This window comes from Mobula birostris, chromosome 21, assembly GCF_030028105.1.
Source record: "Mobula birostris isolate sMobBir1 chromosome 21, sMobBir1.hap1, whole genome shotgun sequence".
Lineage (NCBI taxonomy): Eukaryota > Metazoa > Chordata > Chondrichthyes > Myliobatiformes > Myliobatidae > Mobula > Mobula birostris.
This window is the reverse complement of record NC_092390.1, coordinates 39,814,095-39,839,018: the sequence shown is the minus strand read 5'-3', so window position 1 is coordinate 39,839,018 and position 24,924 is coordinate 39,814,095. Positions and strand designations below refer to the sequence as shown.

The 24,924-nt window shown below is 43.0% G+C and overlaps 1 protein-coding gene across 1 annotated transcript in view; it reads right to left on the bottom strand.

Moving 5' to 3' along the window:
- dntt (deoxynucleotidyltransferase, terminal) overlaps positions 1-24,924 on the bottom strand; it is a 294,866-nt gene that overhangs the window by 183,083 nt on the left and 86,859 nt on the right. The window contains exons 4-6 of the mRNA XM_072239756.1: positions 15,152-15,322; positions 13,909-13,980; positions 10,828-10,951 (exon numbers count right to left, since the gene is read on the bottom strand). Of these exons, the coding sequence (XP_072095857.1) occupies positions 10,828-10,951; positions 13,909-13,980; positions 15,152-15,322 (367 nt within the window). The remainder of the gene's footprint in view (positions 1-10,827; positions 10,952-13,908; positions 13,981-15,151; positions 15,323-24,924) is intronic.

Here is a 24,924-nt window from a genome sequence, read left to right as displayed (position 1 = left end):
ATAGTATAGTACTGAGTTAGGATTCAGGAAGGAACCCAGAAATTTTTCATTACTCCTGCAAATTTAGAAATTCTTAGCCCAATCACCAGTAAGATCAGCATAGTAAAGTAGTCCAAGAGGAAGAGAGAATCTGAGATTTTTCTCTTGGCCACGTGGAAAAGTCCATGTTTCAAGCCTACCCCGGATATCCTGCCTGACTATTTCTGCACTACATTGACGACTGTATTGGTGCTGCATCGTGAACCCATGCTCAGCTTGTCAATTTTATCAACAACTTCTGCCCTGTCCATAAGATCATTTGGTTCACTGCAGATACCTCTCTTCCCTTTCTCAACCTTTTCTCTCCATCTCTGGAGACTGACATCTTTTCTAACCCTAATGACTCTCATGGCTATCTTGACTATACCTCTTTCCATCCTGTCTTCTGTAAAAATGCCACTCACTTTTCTCAGTTCCTTTGTCTCTGGCGCATCTGGTCCCAGGATGCTTTCCTTTCCAGGGCATCAGAGATGTCCTCCTTCTTCAAAGACTGGGGTTTTCCTTCCTCCACCATTGATGCTGCTATCACTCACATCTCCGCTATTTCACAAACAACTGCCCTCAACCCATCTTCTCACCGCCTTAACAGGGATAGAATTTCATTTTCCTCACCTATCACCCCATGAGCCTCCACATCCAGCACGTCATTCGCTGCAACTTCCGCCATCTTTAACAGGACCCTACCACCAAACACATCTTTACCTCCCTTGCACTCTCTGCTTTCTATAGGGATTCCTTTGTCCATTTATCCCTCCCCACTAATCTTCCTCCTGGCACATAACCCTGCGAGTGGAAAAAGAGTTACATCTGCCCACTCACCTCCTCACCTCCAAACAAGGTACCAAACAGTTCTTCCTTGTGAGGCGACACTTCACCTGTGAACTTATTGGGTTGTCTATTGTATCCGGACCTCCCGATGGGACTTCCTCTAATTTGGTGAGACCCAATATACAAACTCCATTTCCAGAAAAGTTGGGATATTTTGCAAAATGCAATAAAAACAAAAATCTGTGATATGTTAATTCACGTGAACCTTTATTTAACTGACAAAAGTACAAAGAAAAGTTTTTCAATAGTTTTACTGACCAACTTAATTGTATTTTGTAAATATACACAAATTTAGAATTTGATGGCTGCAACACAATCAACAAAAGTTGGGACAGAGTTAAAATAAGATTGAAAAGTGCACAGGATATTCAAGTAACACCGGTTTGGAAGACTCCACATTAAGCAGGCTAATTGGTAGCAGGTGAGGTATCATGACTGGGTATAAAAGTAGTGTCCATCAAAGGCTCAGTCTTTGCAAGCAAGGATGGGTCGTGTCTCACCCCTTTGTGCCAAAATTTGTGAGAGAATTGTTAGTTGGTTCAAAAGGAACATTTCTCAACGCAAGATTGCAGAGAATTTAGGTCTTTCAACATCTACAGTACATAATATTGTGAAAAGATTCAGAGAATTCAGAGACGTCTCAGTGCGTAAAGGGCAAGGTCGGAAACCACTGTTGAATGCGCGTGATCTTCGAGCCCTCAGGCGGCAGTGCCTAAGAAACCGTCATGCTATTGTGACAATTATAGCCACCTGGGCTCGGGAGTACTTCGGAAAACCACTGTCACTCAAAACGCTCCGTCGGTGCATCCAGAAATGCAACTTGAAACTGTATTACGGAAGGAAGAAGCCATACATCAACTCAGTGCAGAAATGCCGGTGAGTTATCTGGGCCTGAGCTCATCTCAGATGGACTGAAAGACTGTGGAATCCTGTGCTGTGGTCAGATGAGTCCACATTTCAGCTAGTTTTTGGAAAAAAACGAGCGTCAAGTTCTCCGTGCCAAAGATGAAAACGACCACCCAGATCGTCATCAGCAAAAGGTGCAAAAGCCAGCATCTGTGATGGTATGGGGGTGCATCAGTGCCCACGGCATGGGTGAGTTGCATGTATGTGAAGATACAATTGACTCTGAGGCGTATATTAGGATTTTAGAGAGACATATGTTGCCATCAAGGCGACGTCTCTTCCCAGGATGTCCATGCTTATTTCAGCAGGACAATGCCAGACCACATTCTGCACGGGCTACAACAGCGTGGCTTTGTAGACACAGAGTGCGTGTGCTTGACTGGCCTGCTGCCAGTCCAGATCTATCTCCTATTGAAAATGTATGGCGCATCATGAAGAGGAGAATCAGACAACGGAGACCACGGACTGTTGAGCAGCTGAAATCTTATATCAAGCAAGAATGGACAAAATTTCCAATTGCAAATCTATTACAATTAGTATCCTCAGTTCCAAAACAATTAAAAAGTGTTATTAAGAGGAAAGGTGATGTAACACAATGGTAAACATGCTTCTGTCCCAACTGTTGTTGAGTGTGTTGCAGCCATCAAATTCCAAATTTGTGTATATTTACAAAATACAATTAAGTTGGTCAGTAAAACTATTGAAAACCTTTTCTTTGTACTTTTGTCAGTTAAATAAAGGTTCACGTGAATTAACATATCACAGATTTTTGTTTTCATTGCATTTTGGAAAATATCCCAACTTTTCTGGAAATGGGGTTTGTTCATTGGGGTCCACTTTGTCCAGCACCGTCACTCCATCTGCAAAAAGCAGGAGATCCCAGTGGACAACCATTTTTATTTCCAATCCCCATTCCAATGCTGACACGTTGTTCCGCAGCCTCCTCTACAACTATGATGAGGTGGGAGGTGCAACACCTCATATTCCATCTGGGTAGCCTCCAATCTGATGGTATGAACTTCAATTTCTCCAATTTACAGTAATTAATTCCCCTTCCCTCCTTTTCATTTCTCCTCTCTGGTTTCTTACCCATTCTCCTCACCTGCCTATCACCTACCCATGTTGCTCTCCTCCTTCCCTCTCGCCCATGGCCTTCTCTCCCCTCCTAACAGATTCCTTCTTCTGCAGCCCTTTACCTTTTCCTCCTATCATTTCCCAGCATTTTACTTCATCCTCCTTTCCCACTCACCTGGCTTCACCTATTACCTTCTAGCTGGCACTCCTTCCCCTACCCCCACCTTCTTTTGTTGGCTTCTTTCCCCTTCCTTTCCAGTCCTGATGAAGGGTCTCTTCCTGAACCTGTTTATTCTCCTCCATAGATGCTGCCTGACCTGTTGAATCCATCCAGTATTTTGTGTGTGCTAATCTGAGATAGACCCATTTCAGTAAATCATAGTTTCTCCAGCTTGCTTTCAAGCTTTAGAGCAGCATTGTGTGCAGGCAATATAATCTGGCCTGCAGGAAAATGATAGTGTTTTTTCATGCATCAGATAATGGTGTCAAGGCCAAAAGGCTTCCAATATTATTTATGGCCAAGTAACATTGTACCTCAGCCATAAGGTTTAAACTAAAGAATGTTATTGATCCAGTCTCTGGGCACATATAAATTTGCAATAATTGTTTTAACACCCCTTACAATCCAAGACCCTAGAAATCCTTAAGTCATGGACTGTGTTAATCACAGCTTAATCAGATTCCACCTGGTATTGAGGTTGCATGAGAGTTTCCTGCTTAATTTCCAGTCTGCAACATCCTTGAAGCTGGAAGCAGTATGAGTCCACACTGCTGCCACCCACATCTTCTCATGACTACTAAAGCATATTAAGGGCAGCTCACTGGGGCAGCAGAAAATTCAGTGGCCTCTCAACTCCTGCTACCTGGGTTCGACCCTGATTTCCCGTGCTGTCTGTGCAGAGTTTAGATGCTCTCTCTCTGGTCATGTAGATCCCCACCAGGTCCAGTGACTTCCCACTTCCTGAAGTCATTTTGATTGGTAGTTTGGAGACACAAGAGACAGCAGATAACAGAATGTGCAGCCACAAAATAAATAATGGCAGATCTCAGCAAGTCAGGCAAAGACATTTGTCTGGATGAAGGCTCCTGACTTAAAAAGTCGACTGTCCATTTCCCTTCACTTATCCTGCCTAACCCATTGAGTTCCTCCAGCATGTGTTGATTAGTAGATCAATCTGTTACTATAAATTACTCCTCCTATAGGAGAGTGGTAAGTGAGGAAGGGTGTTATTGATGGGTGTCAGAGCCATGTATCTATTCATTGTATTGTATTTGTGTTGCCTATCCTTGCTCTGGGTAATTGGTCAAGAGGGTTTGACACATGGGTTTGGGTGGCAGTAGAAATAAATGAATATAGTCACCTATATTTATAGAGTAAGGAGTTCATATTTTTTGTTGACTGCTTGTTTTTGTTTGAATTTGATCCAATTACATTCATCTTGCTCGTTTTTGTTTCACATGAATTACGGAAGAGTTGAATGATTTTATTGCAACACACAACAAAGTTGCTGGTGAACGCAGCAGGCCAGGCAGCATCTGTAGGAAGAGGTACAGTTGACGTTTCAGGCCGAGACCCTTCATCAGGACTAACTGAAGGAAGAGCTAGTAAGAGATTTGAAAGTGGGAGGGGGAGGGGGAGATCCAAAATGATAGAAGAAGACAGGAGGGGGAGGGATGGAGCCAAGAGCTGCACAGGTGATTGGCAAAAGGGATATGAGAGGATCTTGGGACAGGAGGCCCAGGGAGAAGGAAAAGGGGGAGGGGGGGAAAATCCAGAGGATGGGCAAGGGGTATAGTCAGAGGGACAGAGGGAGAAAAAGGAGAGAGAGAGAAAGAATGTGTGTATATAAATAAATAACGGATGGAGTACGAGGGGGGGGTGGGGCATTAGCGGAAGTTAGAGAAGTCAATGTTCATGCCATCAGGTTGGAGGCTACCCAGACAGAATATAGGTGTTGTTCCTCCAACCTGAGTGTGGCTTCATCTTTACAGTAGAGGAGGCCGTGGATAGACATATCTGAATGTGAATGGGATGTGGAATTAAAATGTGTGGCCGCTGGGAGATCCTGATTTCTCTGGTGGACAGAGCGTAGGTGTTCAGCAAACAATCTCCCAGTCTCTGGCATTTTTGCAAGAGACAGGGTGAGAATGCCATCCCCTTCTCGCAATTCCTCCATCTCCGCCGCATCTGCTCTCAGGATGAGGCTTTTCATTCCAGGACGAGGGAGATGTCCTCCTTTTTTAAAGAAAGGGGCTTCCCTTCCTCCATCAACTCTGCTCTAAAAAACGCATCTCCCCTATTTCACACACATCTGCTCTCATTCCATCCTCCCGCCACCCCACTAGGAATAGGGTTCCCCTGGTCCTCACCTACCACCCCACCTGCCTCCGGGTCCAACATATTATTCTCCGTAACTTCCGCCACCTCCAACAGGATCCCACCACTAAGCACATCTTTCCCTCCCCCTCTCTGTTTTCCGCAGGGATCGCTCCCTACTTGACTCCCTTGTCCATTCCTCCCCCCCATCCCTCCCCACTGATCTCCCTCCTGGCACTTATCCTTGAAAATGGAACAAGTGCTACACATGCCCTTACATTTCCTCCCTTACCACCATTCAGGGCCCCAGACAGTCCTTCCAGGTGAGGCGAAACTTCATCTGTGAGTCGGCTGGGGTGATATACTGCGTCCGGTGCTCCCGATGTGGCCTTCTATATATTGGCGAGACCCGACGCAGACTGGGAGATCGTTTTGCTGAACACCTATACTCTGTCCGCCAGAGAAAGCAGGATCTCCCAGTGGCCACACATTTTAATTCCACATCCCATTCCCATTCTGATACGTCTATCCACGGCCTCCTCTACTGTAAAGATGAAGCCACACTCAGGTTGGAGGAACAACACCTTGTATTCTATCTGGGTAGCCTCCAACCTGATGGCATGAACATTGACTTCTCTAACTTCCGCTAATGCCCCACCTCCCCCTTGTACTCCATCCGTTATTTATTTATATACACACATTCTTTCTCTCTCTCTCCTTTTTCTCCCTCTGTCCCTCTGACTATACCCCTTGCCCATCCTTGGGTTTTTTCCCCTCCTCCCCCTTTTCCTTCTCCCTGGGCCTCCTGTCTCAAGATCCTCTCATATCCCTTTTGCCAATCAACTGTCCAGCTCTTGGCTCCATCCCTCCCCCTCCTGTCTTCTTCTATCATTTTGGATCTCCCCCTCCACCTCCCACCTTCGAATCTCTTACTAGCTCTTCCTTCAGTTAGTCCTGATGAAGGGTCTCGGCCCGAAACGTTGACTGTACCTCTTCCTAGAGATGCTGCCTGGCCTGCTGCGTTCACCAGCAACTTTGATATGTGTTGCTTGAATTTCCAGCATCTGCAGAATTCCTCATGTTTACATGAATGATTTTATTATTGGTTTTTAATAAAGGATTAAACATACTTTTTCGACTTGGAACTCAGTTAGTTGGAAGCATGTCATACTTCCTCACAATCTCTGTGACTTTTCGTTTCTTTTCAACTAGTCACTACAATCGGTATGAGAGTGAAGGAAAAGGATAAAGGGAACGGGATCGATGGAGTTGCTCTGAGAGCTAGCACATACTTGATGGGCTGAATTGCTTCATTCTGTGTTGAGGTGAAATATTTGAAAAATGTGTGCAGATTTCTATAGCATGTTTCTGATTGAAGTGTCATTTCAAGATCTAAATTCCTGCAAATGCTCTTGATTCAAAAAATTGGTGCTCAAATCCCCTAATCACATTGAGGTAACTGAAATGGAGTGTAAGATGATAAGACCTCTCAAAAGAATCTGTAGATGCCCCCTCAAATCAACTCAAATAAATATAAGAGAACACAATCTGGGGCATGGTTCAGGCTTTGATCTCTAGGTGTTCTAACACTCCAACAGTCACTTGAGAACTATACTACATCCAACCACACACAACTCTGCCACTCATACACTGGGTCAACCTAATACTTCAAGTTGTGGTAACTTGGGTACAAAGCCAAGGTCAATTCCAAAGTATTCAGAAGTGAGCCATATCTCTGCACCTCCTGTATTGATATTATTGTTCCGGGATTTCTCGAGGTGCCTACACTTGCGCAATGTGCAAGATACTAAAAGGTATCATGTGAGTTGGAATGTAAATCTCAAAGTGCTGCAGCTTCTGGAAGTAAAAAAAATCTACAAAATACTCAGAAATTTCGCTAAAATTTATGGAAAGTGAAACAGAGTCAGTGACCATTGTTGCAGGTGAATGACTTTTCATCAGAAGTGGGTAAAATTAGAAATCAGACATGGTTATTGGTACAGAGAAGGGTCTGCAAATGGAAAGAACAAAGGGGATCTGGGCAAAGGCTGGGGAACAGGGGATACTGAAGAACACAGATGGTGGTGGTGCCAGCCACTGCTCCCTCTGATCTGCGAAGGTGCATGGCTACGCAGTAACTGAAATGCTCCTGTGCACATAGCCTTGCTGCTACTCAGCTGGAATTTTCTTTTATACTGTATAATGTTTTATTTAAAGTGCCACACAGTTTTCAGGTCATGTAAAATTTTCCAACTCAGAGCAATTGTTGGTCCACGCAGCTGTTAGAAAAAAATTATAGGGAATGTTGGTGGCAGCTGAGAGATGTGGGTGAGTGCATATAAAGCACCACTGAGCTGTCTTCAGGAGGTGTAAATAGAAGATCAATGAGATAGAGGAGAGACAAGAAGAAAAAATGCTGTAATGGTGAGATACAAAATACTGCTGTGGCTGGAAATATGACATAAAGAAAAATGCTAGAAATACTCAGCAGGCCAAGCAGTATCTGTAGTAAGAGAGAAAAACAAAACAGTTTAAAATTAACTTTGAGGACTCTTTGTCAGAATGGGAAAGGCTGTTTAGTTTGGGCAGAATGCCAGGTGGGTTCTTCTCCAGCCTAATACATAACAGAGCCAGACAGCAAGACCATGGATAACAAAGAAAAAAAAAAGAATTTTTTCATGGGTCAGGACGAAGATGAAAAGGGGATGGAAGCCTGATTGCAAGATGCTACTCAGAACATGTCACTACCAGGGAACACACAAAAAATGCTGGTGAATGCAGCAGGCCAGGCAGCATGTATAAGAAGAGGTACAGTCAATGTTTCGGGCCGGGACCCTTCGTCAGGACTAACTGAAAGAAGAGATAGTAAGAGATTTGAAAGTGGGAGGGGGAGGGGGAGATCCGAAATGATAGGAGAAGACAGGAGGGGGAGGGATGGAGCTAAGAGCTGGAAAGTTGATTGGCAAAAGGGATACGAGGCTGGAGAAGGGAGAGGATCATGGAACGGGAGGCCTAGGGAGAAAGAAAGGGGGAGGGGGGAAGCCCGGAGGATGGGCAAGGATTATAGTGAGAGGGACAGAGGGAGAAAAAGGAGAGAGAGAAAAAAAAAATCCCTTTCTTTCTCCCTAGGCCTTCCGTCCCATGATCCTCTCCCTTCTCCAGCCTCGTATCCCATTTCAGGTCTCGGCCCAAAACATTGACTGTACCTCTTCCTATAGATGCTGCCTGGCCTGCTGCGTTCACCAGCATTTTTTGAGTGTGTTGCTTGAAATTCCAGCATCTGCAGATTTCCTCGTGTTTGCGTTTTTAAATTCACAACCAGGGGTCACTTTTTTGAAATAATTATTTTTTTCAGTTAGTATGAGGATTGTTTTTCTTGGTGTAACTTTGTTGGTATGTAGTGTTCCTTCGTTTGTTTACCTTTTATGTCTAATTATTTATCTTTTTGTGTTGCAGTTGTCTCATTTGGTATCATGGGGATTTTTTTTTGTATTTTTAACTGTTGTTCAATGTGGGGTTATTAATTAGCATGGGGATTTTCAATGCCTTGCATTGTAGTTGTTGTCTTTGGGGGTTATTGCTTCGTCTGGACACCAGGGCTGTCTGATTGGTCTTGAATTCCTACATGCCCCAGTGTGAATTTCAGGGGAGCAAGCCAAGCCCTCTTTGTTCAGTCATTGTGGATCCTTGCCTGATGAAACTCTGACAGAGTTCTTCTGTCCATCGTGAGTGATTCCAGTTCATCAAGATTCTGTACGGCTTGCCTGATTTCTTGTTAGTTCTGTGGTTAATTTCTGTAATAAATCATTGTTTTGTTTGAATTGCTGAAGTCTCTGTGATTCCTGCACTTGAGTTCACTGATGACCCTGACAGAATGCTTGAGTTGTCAGCCATTTTTGCTGTTTTAATGCTCTAAACCAAAGGCTCCCAATCTTTTTTATGTCATGGACCAATACCCTGCTCTAAACCAAGACATCGGTTGATTTCCTTCCCTTAGTTAATGTCTTCAATTTTCTGTCGGTTGTTCTCTGCCTCTCTGCTATGACCAAAATCACTTAATCTCTTCAAATCCCATTACCTGTCACACTTTGTTTAGAAGAATCAGCGCATCATGGATTTTGATGAGAAAAAATGTAACCCATCACATACTCTGACTTGGATCGTTGAAAGGTAACATCTTTGAAGATGCTGGTAATAGCTATTTCTTTAATATTACTCCTTGTTATAATGATGCGCTAACAGACTATCTATTGAAAGATAACAACTATTGATATTTTAACCCTTCAGTTTTTATTTGGTCAGTGTCTGACAATTAAAGTTCATTGCTAATTTGAGGATTACTATTATGTTATAGTTTTTTGGGGAATTTTGGAGATCTTTCTATGAATGCTCATTAGGATACTCCTTATTGACTACAACTTGGCATTCAATACTATCATCCTCTCAAAACTAATCAATAAGCTTCTACGCCTTGACCTCAGTACCCATTGTGCAATTGAATCCTCAATTTCCTCACTTGCAGACCCTAGTCATTTCGGATTGGCAACAACAACTTCTCCACAATCTCCATCAGCACAGGTGCACCACAAGTCTGAGTGCTTAGACCCTGGTCTACTTGCCTTATACTTATGACTGTGAGGCTAAGCACAGCTCCAATGCTATACTTAAGTTTGCTGATGACACCTCTGTCGTTGGCCGAATCAAAGATGGTGACAATCAGCTTACTGGGGTAAGACTGAAAATCAGGCTGAATGGTGCAACAATAACATCGTATCACTCAATATCAGCAAGACCATGGAAATGATTATTGACTTCAGGAAGAGGAAACCGGAGGTCCATGTGCCAGTCCTCACTGGGGAATCGCAGGTGGAGAGGATCAGCAACTTCAAACCCCTCAATGCTATTCTCAGACTTCGGTCAGGATGGCACCAACGAACAGCGATTCCTCGGGTAATATCTTCCAGATAGTGTATCTTCACCTATTTCACTTTCTCTACAGCTTCTGCTTGTTCTTCTTGTATTGATTGTGTTACGGAAACTGCTGGAGCTTGCAAAGTGAAGTTTGAAATTCGATTGACAGGACAAGACAACTCAGGAGCATAGGTGCCAACAAGCAGGATTCCGAACGTCAAGATAACCCCACCCTTAGTGAAATATAGTCATAACAGGGCTGCTTTTTGTACACCTTCATGTTAATTGTTATATATCTATTGATGCCAAAGTCTATGTGAAAGTCTTTGGAGATGAAGAGCAGAAAATATATTATGATTCTTGCCATTATCCCCATTCATGTCAACTTCTACTTTGCAATGGGTGGATGGGAAAGAAATAAGATATTGGCAGAGGTCCCATCAGCATTCATAGGGAAGAGTGACTAATGATGTTCTCAGCTAGGGACAAAGAGGAAGCCAGATTTTAGCAAGATCAGGAAGAATAGTCAAAGCCGCCCTGCAACTCACATCCAACAAATCTCAGTTCACAAATGCATACTCCAATCTATTTGAGCTCAACTTACCATGGCTTCATTATATATAAAAGGGTCTCCATAGGGGAGCAAGGAAGAAACAAAGAGAGAATTAAGATAATCATTGATAATGCACGGCTTTGGCCAATAAGTTAATATAGTGCAAAATAGCTGGACACTTCACTGTTCCGAGTATTACCTGCCCTCTGCATTTTGGTAAACGGCAGATCTTTGTTTGCTTTTACTTCTTCTAAAGTCCGAAACCCTAGTCCAAACCACTTGTCAGCTGTCTTCACTCCCACTCCAAAGACACTGGTGAACAGCTGCAGTAAGATAACGTATATTAACTGGAGATATTTACTGTGTCCAGGTCCAAAGCTGCATCACATAACAGTATATTGTCATCACTCTTATGTTATATTAATGAATGCATAAAAATGTCACAGAGAATTGAAGTCCGAAGAATAAATGCACAAACTTTCTCAGCAGGCTTATATGAACTGAAAAATTATTATTATCCTCATGTTAGCATAGTTCCTGGTATTATATAAAATTTAATTTCAAAAATTCTATAGTTTATATATTAATCAATTATCTTAATTTGTAATCAGCTACAATTAATTAGAATGACAATAAATATTAATTGATAATTTCAATATAATTTAGGTGCCCACATCACAAACTGGTCAAGATTATCACAAACTGGGGCTTCATAACTCCCATGATTGGTAAGTGATGTAAAGAGAGATATAATATTTCCTTCAAATCACAATCCCACTTCCGGCAAAGGACAGGCAGTTAGTCCACTCATATGAGTTGGGTTGGTCTCTTGCAGTGAGGTCAATAAGTTTCCATTGAGCCCATTTTACAGACTTGATGTGGCTGCTGGATTCCCAGGCCTTGAAAACCTTGTTAACTTAAGTGTCCCAGGAGCATGGTGTGTGAGAAAGGGAGAGCTGGCACGTTACCATCAAGTCAACAAGACTATGTTCTACCTGTCTAAAGGCTGACCCCAATCCTCTCACTCTGCCATTGCCCACCCTAATAGTCACCATATCCCAGATTGGGGGAGAAAGGGAATCTTACTTAGATCAGGCTTGGAATCCCTCGGGATTGAGAATCAAAGCTCCACCCAAGTTTTCACGCCTTCCCTCACAATTCCACAAATGCAGCAATGCAGCAATTGTGGTTTCCTACAGTGGTCCCCAAACTCTGAGCCACGGACCTATACCGGGCCGCGAAGCATGTAGTGATGCAGTGGTAACCGGGACGCACCCAGCACATCTTTAAGAAAAAAGCCGAAATAAACAAGCTAACACGTCACCTAATTAATTAGCTTGTTTATTTCGGCTTTTTTCTTAAAGATGTGCTGTGTGCGACCTGGCTACCACTGCACCCCTGCATGCTTCGCGGCCCGGTATTGGTCTGCAGCCTGGAGGTGGGGGACCACTGCTCTACAATTTTGCTCACCAGGCGATCATCCAAAATTAATAATCCAGGCAGCTTTCCGGCAGAGTACATGGCAAAAATAATCTGTGCTGGCCAACTGGCTGGAGTGTTGAAAAACATCTTCTACCTCTCACTGCCGCGGTCTGCAGCTCCCAGCTGCTCCAAAAGGACATCAATCATAACTGTGCTCAAGGAGTGCAGGGTGAGCTTCCTCAGTGACAATTGCCCGGCAGCCCTCACATTTATCATGATGAAGAGCTTCAAAAGGTTGCTGACGGCTAGAATTAACTCCGGCCTTAGCAAGCATCTAGACCTGTTGCAATTTGCTACCATGATAACAGATGTACAGGATTCGCAAGCTCAGTGGCTCTCCACTCTACTTTGGAGTACTTAGGCAACAGCAACCCTATGTCAAGCTGCTGTTTATCAATTACAACTCAGCGTTCAGCACCATCATCCTTCCAATACTAATCACCAAGCTTCTAAATCTAAGTCCCTTTACTTCCCACTGCCACAGGATCCTCAGCTTCCCCATTAGAAGACCACAGTCAGCGATAATATCTCCTCCTCATCGACAGACAACACAGGCACATCTCAAGGACGCACACTTAGCCCACTGCTCTACCCTCTCTATACTTATGTCTATGTGGCCACAGACAGCTCAAGTGCTATTTATAAATTTGCATTGAAACCACTGTCAGTAAGGTCTCAGAAGGTAACAGCAGGTGTGCAGGGGTGTGACAGAATGGCTGGCAGAGCAGTATCATAACAACAACCTCGCCCTCTACATTAGCAACACCAAAGAATTGATTGTGGACTTCAGGAAGGGGAAGTTGGGAGTACACACACCAGTCTCATTGAGAGGGTTAGAGGTGAAAAGGGCGAACAGATTTAAGTCCCTGGGTGTCAACATCTCCAAAGGTCTATCCTGGACCCAACACATTGATACAATCATGAAAAAGGCACATGAGTGGCTCTACTTTATTAGGAGATTAAGATTTGGTTTGTCAGTAAAGACTTCAGCAAATTTCTATAGAGGCACAGTGGAGGCATTCTGACTGTTTATATCACAGCCCGGTATGAAAGCTACTAAGTACAAGATCGAAAGAGGTTGTAAACTCAGCCAGCTCCATCATGGACACAATCCTCAAGGAGATCTTCAAGAGGCACCCATCGCTATGGACCCCCAACTCCTGCAACATACCCTCTTCTCATAACCACCATTGGGTAGGAGGCATAGCAACCAGAAGACCCACACTCAATGGTTCAGCAACAGCTTCAGTTTTCTGAAAAATCCATGAACACTACCTTATTAATCGTTGATTTATTTACTTTGTTAGTCATAGCTATTTTAAGTCTTTGCATTGTCCTGTTGGCATATAACAAAAAAATGTCATATAGGGTGGTGATTATAAATCTGATTCTGATTCTAGATGTGCAGTGAACTGAAACTGGAAACATTGAAGGTATTTTTCCACCAAAGTATGGGGCTGGCACGTGGAGTTGGGAAGGGGAGGAAGAGTGGTTGGAAACAGTGGCAACAGCTTGACACTCCATTTCCTACAACCCCCTTTATATAGCACCACTCATTTGTGACGTTTCCGATCTGTTACACACCACACCCATTCATGATGTACTTTCCCTGATTGCACGCCAACACCCTTTACATATTCGACACCCAGGGAAGCATTCCCTGTGTTACACACTTCAGCTGATATTCCATTCTATTGATATCTCTAAAAGGCTACTGGCCCGCAAAATTTGTCCCTGCGCCATCTCAATAATCACAATAAACACATTAGATTCTTGTCATCCACTGCATGTTATTTACCTTTCTTGCTTTGTATTTCTCATCCTGCAACAAATTCTTGACTTTAGAGGAAGAGCCCTCTTCCAGAATATCCTGCATGAAAGCACGAAATAAATGTTAATAACAGAAAGCCATAAAATTGTGCTGGTAATTCCAAATAGAACGAGAGCCATATAGCAGAGAAATAGGCTCTTTGACACACCCTGTCAACACAGTTTATCCTGTACCTGCCTTTCCTAATCCTATTAAATCTGCACTTGATCTGTAGCCTTTTGTGCCTTGGAAATTCAAGTGATCATCTAGCTACTTAAACGTTGTGAGAGTCTCTGCCTCTGGCAGCGTATCTCCAGCCTGAAGGATTGGGATTTGAGGTAATTCATGTCAGGAGAGCCAGGTGGACTCATAGGGGAAGAGTTTGACAGCTGCTTTTCTTTTTTTTTTTGCAGAGTACTGTGTAAAGGGCAAGTATAAATGTGGTATATTACAAAGTTAAGTAATATGTTAGTGTTCAGGCTGGGCTGAACATGAGTGTTATTCAAGCTAATTTACGTAAACTGCCCGTTATGCTGCTGGCATTTAGGGCAGCAATGAAGTTCCCCCATCTCTGGCTTCTTTCATCGTGCCAGTAGCTTCCTCTTGGTTTACACTTCTGTCAGCCGTGTAGGTCCTGGGTGGAGACTCAGGAATATTATCACACTCAGAAGGATTCTTCTTTGCTGTTTCCGTAACAGTTTAATTTAACTAGTCAAGGTTGTTAGCCATGAACCTGGAGAACCAGTGGACCACTCTTAGTCTGGCCTCTACTCTTTGACCTGTTTGCCATGGGCCAAAGCATAACAAATTTTACAACATATGCCAGTGATATTACACGTGATTCTGATTCTGATTCAGATAAAGCCCTGAATCCAGCCAACATAGCTCTCTGAGTCATTAAGGCACGCAAACCTCCAAACCACAACAAGGTTGAGGTTCTCAGCAAACTAAAGGTCTGTGGAAATACTAATTTAACTATTTATGCTCAGCATTTTACTCAGATTTGTAGGGAAAAATATATATTTAATAAATGAAAAAAATTAAGATGCAATCCTTTCCAATTTATGTGGTTGTGTTGAAGAAATATATAATAGTCAATCACTGTTATTGCATAGGGCTCAAAGGTTCAAAGGATTATAGGTTCAAAGATTCATTTTATTATCAAAGTATGCATGTATAATACAACTTGATGAATATTATGACTTGTAATACTCTTTACAACATTTTGTACCTCAATTATGGTTCTTGTCTGTTCTCCAAAACAGGGCAGATCCTCCAGGTCATTCATTCCACTTATTGGATAAGGAAGTGATTTTAGTAGTGATGTTGCTCTTGAATATGTCACATAGGAGCCATAACTTTCATTGAACTCACAGTTTTCTGCCAAAATATCCAATGCATCCTGCAAAACAAATAATAACACTCGAAAACTAGCCACACAATATTGTAACATCTTCAGACATGATATGAAGTAACTTACTTTGACCAATACATCATTTTGAAATTAGCTGATTTTTAATTTCTGTAATGATCCAATAAAATCTGTTGAATAAATTTTGTTCCAATAATAAGTGTGCATGTGTCAGAAGAAGAATTAAAAGTTTTAATGCTTTTCAAGAATCCAATCACAGGTAAAGATACAAAATGAAAATGTTAGTGTATTCATATTTTTAATAAACATTTAAAATATATAGTTAGAACAGCTTTTCTATATGAATTTCTAACCTAATAAATTTTGTCACGATACTTTATCACCAATAATATCTTAAGTAACTATATAACAATTACAGCACGGAAACAGGCCATCTCGGCTCTTCTAGTTCATGCCGAACGCTTACTCTCACCTAGTCCCACCAACCAGCACTCAGCCCATAACCCTCCATTCCTTTCCTGTCCATATAGCTATCCAATTTTACTTTAAATGACAATATCAAACCTGCCTCAACCACTTCTGCTGGAAGCTCGTTCCACACAGCTACCACTCTCTGAGTAAAGAAGTTCCCCTCATGTTACCCCTAAACTTTTGCCCCCTAATTCTCAACTCATGTCCTCTTGTTTGAATCTCCCCTACTCTCAATGGAAAAAGCCTGTCCACATCAACTCTATCTATCCCCCTCATAATTTTAAATACCTCTATTAAGTCCCCCCTCAACCTCCTACGCTCCAAAGAATAAAGACCCAACTTATTCAACCTTTCTCTGTAATTAGGTGTGAAACCCAGGTAACATTCTAGTAAATCTTCTCTGTACTGTCTCTATTTTGTTGACATCTTTCCTATAATTCAGTGACCAGAGCTGTACACAATACTCCAAACTTGGCCTTGCCAATGCCTTGTACAATTTTAACATTACATCCCAACTCCTGTACTCAATGCTCTGATTTATAAAGGCCAGCATACCAAAAGCTTTCTTCACCACCCTATCCACATGAGATTCCACCTTCAGGGAACTATGCACCATAATTCCTAGATCCCTCTGTTCTACTGCATTCTTCAATGCCCTACCATTTACCATGTATGTCCTATTTTGATTTTGAAATGTAGCACCTCACATTTATCAGTATTAAACTCCATCTGCCATCTTTCCCCCCACTCTTCTGACTGACCTAAATCCCTCTGCAAGCTTTGAAAACCTACTTCATTATCCACAACACCACCTATCTTAGTATCATCTGCATACTTACTAATCCACTTTACCACCCCATCATCCAGATCATTAATGTATATGACAAACAACATTGGACCCAGTACAGATCCCTGAGGCACACTACTAGTCACCGGCCTCCAATCTGACAAACAGTTATCCACCACTACTCTCTGGCGTCTCCCATCCAGCCACTGCTGAATCCATTTTACTACTTCAATATTAATACCTAACGATTGAACTTTCCTAACTAACCTTCCTTGTGGAACCTTGTCAAAGGCCTTACTGAAGTCCATATAGACAACATCCACCACTTTACCCTCGTCAACTTTCCTAGTAACCTCAGATTTGTCAAACATGACCTTCCACGCACAAATCCATGTTGACTGTTCCTAATCAGACCTTGTCTATCCGGGTGATTATATATACCATCTCTAAGAATACTTTCCATCAATTTCCCCACCACTGATGTCAAACTCAAAGGTCGATAATTGCTAGGTTTACTCTTAGAACCCTTTTTAAACAATAAAACAACATGAGCAATACGCCAATCCTCCGGCACCATCCCCGTTTCTAATGACATTTGAAATATTTCTGTCAGAGCCTCTGCTATTTCTACACTAACGTCCCTCAAGGTCCTAGGGAATATCCTGTCAGGACCCGGAGACTTATCCACTTTTATATTCCTTAAAAGCACCAGTACTTCCTTTTCTTTAATCATCATAGTTTCCTTAACTTCCCTACCTGTTTCTGTTACCTTACACAATTCAATTTCCTTCTCCTTAATGAATAGCAAAGAAAAGAAATTGTTCAAAATCTCCCCCATCTCTTTTGGTTCCACACATAGCTGTCCACTCTGATTCTCTAAGGGACCAATTTTATCCCTCACTATTCTTTTGCTATTAATATAACTGTAGAAACCCTTTGGGTTTATTTTCACCTTACTTGCCAAAGCAACCTCGTATCTTCTTTTAGCTTTTCTAATTTCTTTCTTAAGATTCTTTTTACATTCTTTATATTCCTCGAGCACCTCATTTACTCTATGCTGCCTATATTAATTGTAGATATCTCTCTTTTTCCGAACCAGGTTTCCAATATCCCTTGAAAACCATGGCTCTCTCAAACTTTTAACCTTTCCTTTCAATCTAACAGGAACATAAAGATTCTGTACCCTCAAAATTTCACCTTTAAATTACCTCCATTTCTCTATTACATCCTTCCCATAAAACAATTTATCCCAACCCACTCCCTCTAAATCCTTTCGCATCTCCTCAAAGTTAGCCTTTCTCCAATCGAAAATCTCAACCCTGGGTCCAGACCTATCCTTCTCCATAATTATATTGAAACTAATGGCAATGTGATCACTGGACCCGAAGTGCTCCCCAACACATACCTCCGTCACCTGACCAATCTCATTCCTTAACAGCAAATCCAACACTGCCCCTTCTCTAGTTGGTACCTCTATGTATTGCTGCAAAAAAGCTATCCTGCACACATTTTACAAACTCCAAACCATCTAGCCCTTTTACAGTATGGGCTTCCATACAGTATGTGTGGAAAGTTAATATCTCCCACAATCACAACCTTGTGCTTACTACAAATACCTGTTATCTGCTACTACAAATATCAAATATCTGCTAAGTCTTAAATCTCCATTCTTATTAGTCCAATTTTCCAGACAATAAGATTTTTGGTCATTACATTGCAATAAACATTTATGTCAATTAGCTGTAGTTGAACTTACATATCCATTTAAAATCACTTATTAAATAATTTGTAAGTTATTTAGCGAACCAATCAAAAAGTTTTCCAAATCCAGTCTTCCATTGAAATGTCTTAATCACATTCAGCATGTATTATTAACAACAGCAAATATAATTTGCTTCTTTTGTGCCTTTAATTAAAAGATCTTGAGGGACTTAAATGGAGCTTTATCTAATGAAGTCATGTAAGAGGGTATTTAAACAGTTAATCATAAAAGTCAACTTTAAACCAAGTTTTAAAAAGGAAAAACAAAAAGAGCTAGTAAGGGTTATTAAGACAATAAAACATAGATAAGAATTAGGCCATTCAATGCATCAAGTCTGCTCTGTTATTCAAACATAGCTGATTTATTTTCCCCTCTCAACCCTATTCTCCTTCCTTCTCCCCATAACCCTTAATGCCATTCTTAATTAAATAACTATGAAACTCCAGTTTAAATATCAGAATGACTTGGCCTCCACAGCTGTCTGTGGCAATGAATTCCACAGATTCACCATCCTCTGGCTGAAAAAATTCCTGTTCATCTCTGTTCTAAATGGACAACCTTCTACTCTGAGGTTGTGTTTTCTGGTCCTCGACTCTCCCACTATAGGGATCATCCATTTCATGTCGACTCTGTCTAGGCCTTTCAATATTCAGTAGTCTAATCTCAGTAGAGAGCTGTAGGAGTTAATAAGGATGGTGCCTTGCACCAGTCAATCGTTAGCTGCTTTGCCATTCCAATATCAACATGTTGAAAGAGGGCTGCCTGCTGATGGTTGCACGATGAGCAGTTCCATTCTAGCTTCTGAATCTATGCCTACATTCAGCAATGACTGAACAGCATTTAGATCAGGAATGATGAGTGGCAAAGTAACCTTAGCAACAATACCCATGTCCAAAAAGTGAATTGAAGAAAAGAGTTCAGAGTAAAATACTGTGCAGGTAATACGAAGATGATCTCCCAGTGCACCAAGTGTAAGCGTACCTTACCCTGGACTATGCCGTTTTTCCCAACGTGGTCCAGGAGCCAATATCCCACTGGAAGACGAGCTCCCAACACTTCAACATGGTGCATTCAGATACAGAGCACAGCTACACCCAGCATTGATGGCCAGCTGCTGCAAAAAGATGGGCTTTGACATTCAATGAAGCCTTGATCTCAGCTCTCTTGTTTTCAAGCTCTCACTGAAATCTTTTGGAATTCTTTGAGGAAATAACAAGCAGGATACACAAAGGAGAAGTTGTTCTCTTGGATTACTCAGAAGGCCTTTGACAAGGTTTCACACAGGAGGCTGCTTAACACGATTAAGAGCCCATGGTCTTATAGGAAAGACACTACCATGAATTGGCTGACTGGCAGGAGGCAAAGAGTGGGAATAGAGGGGGCCTTTTCTGGTTGGCTGCTGGTGGCCAGAGCTGTTCTGCAGGGGTCAGTGTGGGGACTACTTCTACTCACATTATATGTCAATTATTTGGATGACGGAGGTGATGGCTTTGTGGACAGGTTTGCAGATGATACTAAGGTAGCTGGAAAGGCAGATGGTGTTGAGGGAGTTGGAGTCTGCAGAAGGACTGGAAAAATGAGCAAAAAAGTGACAGATGGAATATTGTGTCGGGAAGTGTATGGTCATGGACTTTAGTAAAAGGAGTAAAGACATAGTCTATTTTCTAATTGGGCAAAAAATTCAAAAATCAGAGGTGCAAAGAGACTTAAGAGTCATTGTGCAGGATTCCTTGAAAGCTAACGCGCAGGTTGAGTCAATGGTAAGAAAAATCAAATGTAATGTTAGTATCCATTTCAAGAGGACTAGAATACAAAAGTAAGAACGTAATGCTGAGGCTTTATAAGGCTTAGGTCAGACCACACTTGGAATATTGTGAGCAGTTTTGAGCCCCTTATCCAAGAAAAGATGTGCTGTCATTGGAGAGGATCCAGAGGTAGTTCATGAGAATGATTCCAGGAATGAAAGGTTTAATGTATGAGGTGTGTTTGTGGCTCTGGGCCTGTATTTGCTAGAGTTTAGAAGAATGGGAAGGGATCTCATTGAAACCTATTAGACATTGGAAGGCCTACCTAGAGTGGATGTAGAGAGGACGTTTCCTAGTGGGTGAGTCCCTGCAACCAAGCCATTTTTTTGGCAACTTGTTGTCAAGTTCAAGAGAGTGTTTAATCTTCCATTATGGGGTCAGGAAGACAATGATGAGGGATCATTGTCTCATTGCTCATTGATTCCTCAACCTGCACCAAGGAAGAGGGACAGTGAGGGACTATGCAGTTAAATCGGCAAGCTCACAGTGGAGATGAGGTGGAATGAAAGATGCCTCATCATTGTTTTCCAGCGGACACTGAGCGCAGAGATTCGGTTTGGGATTGCGGTACAAGAAAAGTAGGACAGCCTGTATGACCTGATTAATTTGGCCACTTGAATTGATAACCAGACAACTGAGAGGTGCCGAGAAAGGATGCCCTGAGCTACCTACTCCTTAGATTACCATTTTTCTGTATCCTCTCCCGCATCACACAGTCGATACAGGTAGGGTACATGTACTTATCTCAGATCGGAACAGGAGAACTGATTCCTGCCTCTGTTGTGGTGATCCATGACACCTCTGGTCTTCATGTCCCATACATCCAGTAAAAGAGGATGCCTGTCTGCAGGAAGGGGAGTTCTGACAGAATTTTTCTTGTCATGGGGATCTTAGACCCATGAGCTTCAGGCATTTATTGACTCCAGGGCAGCTGGGAACCTCATGGATATCTCTCGAACTCAGAAATAGAAAGTTCCAACTCAGCAATTGAGGCCCTGGATGGTCAGCCTCTCAGAACCAACTTTCCACAGAATATACTCAACTTTGCTATAAGGCAACCATAGAGTACATCTATCCTTCTATCTGCAACACACATCAAAGTTGCTGGTGAACGCAGCAGGCCAGGCAGCATCTCTAGGAAGAGGTACGGTGGATGTTTCAGGCCGAGACCCTTCGTTGTCTCCTTCTATCTGGTTGATTTGCCTGAACTGCCGCAGATGCTTGACCTTCCCTAGTTATCTCAACACAACCCATTGACTGACTGGTCCCTAAATGCATTCCAAGAGTGGGAACTAGATGCCTGTCTACCCATCTGGGTCAAGCTCAAGCCCTTATCCGCGAATCCCCTTCTGTGTCAACTGCTAGGGTGGACCTGTCTGGCATTCTGGCTGAATATGCAAATCTTCTTGAGGTCTTCAGTAAAAAGGTCATCTCACTGCCTCCACACCAGCCTTATGACTGTGCCATTGACTTCTTACCAGATACTAGTCCTCCCCGGGCTGACACTTTTCCCTCTCTTGTCCTGATGTCATAGCCATGGAAGAGTACATCAAGGGGACATTGGCCTTAGGGTTTATATATCCATCCACATCATCAGCAAGGGTGAGCTTATTTTCTGTGAGCAGGAGGGATGACAAGGTCTGTTTTTGCAATGATTATTGGCTCCTCAACAACATCAGTCTGAAGAACTGCTGCCCTCTTCCCCTGCTTGCTTCTGTGTTCAAACATCTCCAACGAGCAACCATACTTTCCAGCATTTTGTGTGTGTTGACTATATTTTCCAAGATGGATCTGTGCAATGCTTATAACCTGATTCGTATCCATGTGGGGGGCATGTGGAAGACAGCCTTCAACACCTCCACTGGTGACAATGAGTATCTCATAATGCTTTTTTGATCTGGTCAACAAACCCACTGTTTGTCATGCCCTGGTCAATGATGTGCTCAGGGACATATTGAATCAGTTCGCTTTCTTGCACTGGGATGACATTCTGATCTATTCCCGTTCTCACCAGGAACACATTTCACATGTCCAGAAGGTTCCTAGATAGCCACTTGAGAATAATATTTATGCCAAGCCAGAGGAGTGTGAGCTCCACAAGGAGCAGGTGTTGTTTCGAGAGTTATGTCCTCACACCTTTCAGTGTTCAAATAGACCAGTGAAAGTTCAGGCAGTCACAGAGTGGCCCAAACCACCTATAGTCAAAGAGATGAGGTGCTTCTTGGGGTTTCCAAAATTTATCTCCACTTCATCGGAAACTTCAGTTCCATCACAGCCCCCATAAATGCCCTCATGAAAAAGACCTCTGCAGGACAAATGAAGCAGATCAAGCCTTCTCGGAACCAAAGTGACGCTTCACCAATGCTCCGATGCTGCATCACCCAGACCCATCCCATCCATTCACCATCAAGGAGCTGTGGAGCTGTCATTGGAGCTGTGTTCTGCCGGTGCTCTTCTGCAGATAACTGGTTGCACCTCTGTGCCTTTCCCTCCTCTCACTTGACTGCTGCTGAGTGTAACCACAATGCTGAAATCAAAAATACTTCTGGTTGTCAAGGAGGCCATGGAAGCTCTGGCTGGAGGGGGCAGAGCACCCCGTTTTGGTTTGGATAGATCACAAGAACGTCTCCTAAGTTTAGGGCACCAAGTGACTCAACTCTTGTCAACCCGTTAAGATCTCTTGTTCACCCAATTTAATTTCACCGTCACCTGCCATCGCAGCAACAAGAATACCAAGGCCAATGCTCTCTCTCCCAGCAGTTCCACATGTCTGAGGACAATGCACATACAGAGCCCACCCTTCCATGCTCGTGCATTGCTGCTCCGATGATTTGGGGAATAGAGGCAGACATAACGGCCTCTAGGATCCAGGCCCAGGTGGGGAACCTCCCAACTGGCTGTTTGTCCCTGCAGCTCAGAGTGGTAATAAGTTGACTCCTCCCATCTGATTGGACATTCAGATTTTAGATCTTCCACTTTATGATGGTGCTGGTGAAACACAGCGACGACTTGCCAACAGCAAACAAAACTACTAACTACATTACTAAACACATTTTTTCTCAAACACAACCACTGAAATCAATAGCCTGTACTTCCCTTTCCGAGTTGAACTTTTGAACTGCCTGTAAGACCTGGCATTTTTGTGATGAGAACAGACGTCTCAAAAGCGCATGGCATGTATGAGCCAATTTGAGGCAGCGGAGCCCGGTCCCAAAAACATATTGAAGTAAGGACCCACTGTTTGGCCAATTTAAGTGCTGGACCAGATTGAAAATATTTGGGTGTTGGGGCGAGAGACAGGGATGGGCCAGTGAACAGCTCACTGCTCACGAGGTTTAGTCATCTCTGCACTGAACTAAGGCTGTGGTCTGCAACTAACAGACTCCTAGACCAGCTGCAATGATGACTGGCTTCGTGATTGTGGGCTCGCTTTCGTGAACTTCAGTTCTCAATGTTATTTGGTTACTTTTATTGTTTGCAGGATTTGTTCTTTTTTCTGCACATTTGGTGTTTGAGGGACTTCTTTTTTAAAATGGGTTATTTTGGGCTTCTTTGTTTTGTGCTGCCTGCAAGGGGGCGGATTTCAAAGTTGTTTATAGGTATATATCGATAATAAATGCACTTTGAACTTTGTCATCTGTACATCCAGGAATTCTACAGGCCCTGGAATGTATCAAGAGGCAATATTGGTGACTATCGATGTCCCAGGATATCCACAACGTCATCTCTGCATGTCCCATTTGTGCTCAGAACAAGATGTCACATCAGCGCCTTACAGGTCTGTTCCATCTGTGGCATGTGCCTCCTGCCCTTAATCCCTACTCTCAGTAGATTTTATCTCTGGTCTACACCCCCCCCCCCCCAATGGAAACACTACCATTCTGGTGGTTATGGACGAATTCTTCAAGGCTGCCCACTTCATTTCTCTCTTCCTAAGTTAGTTGGCCTCATGCAACATGGGACTATTTGTGGTGGAGAAGGTTATCAACAAGGTTTCATATAGATTGTGCCTACCATTGTCAATGAAGATTCCATTGTTCCATGTTTCCCAGCTCAAGCTGGTGACTACCTCCCCCCTGGCTCCAGGCATACCCGCCTTCCCCTCCTCACCGCTTGGTGGATGGGTCGCTAATTTATTCTGTGCAGCGCCTCCTAGCTGCGGGGCAGGGTCCAGAATCTCATGGAATGGGATGGGAATGGCCTTCAGATTTAGCCCATGATATCCTGGAAAAGTCTTCCATCCAGGACGTCTGTGCCTCGGGAGCTGCGCCTAAGGAGGTTGGTCTTGTCACAGCCACGGAATCTGCCGCGGATTGCGTGCGCTCACCGGCTGGCTGTAGAATGGCTTTGGCAATCACGCTCATGAGTATACACTTTCCAGCCAATTAGTGTTTCACCATACATGAGGAATTCTGCAGATGCTGGAAATTCAAGCAACACACATCAAAGTTGCTGGTGAACGCAGCAGGCCAGGCAGCATCCCTAGGAAGAGGTACAGTCAACGTTTCGGACCGTGACCTGACAAAGGGTCTCGGCCCAAAACATCGACTGTACCTCTCCCTAGAGATGCTGCCAGACCTGCTGCGTTCACCAGCAACTTTGATGTGTGTTGCTAGTGTTTCACCATGGTGGTTTTTAACTCCCTCTTGTTCCAGTCTTGTCAAGACTTGACCAAAGGCACAGCAATGTCAACACTCCCTGCTTACTGTTGTCCTGGTTCTGGCAGAAGACTAGAGTTCAAACTGACGATGTTAAGGAGCAGTATTTGTTTAGTATTAAGCTACTACTGCCAAGCTGTAGTATCAGT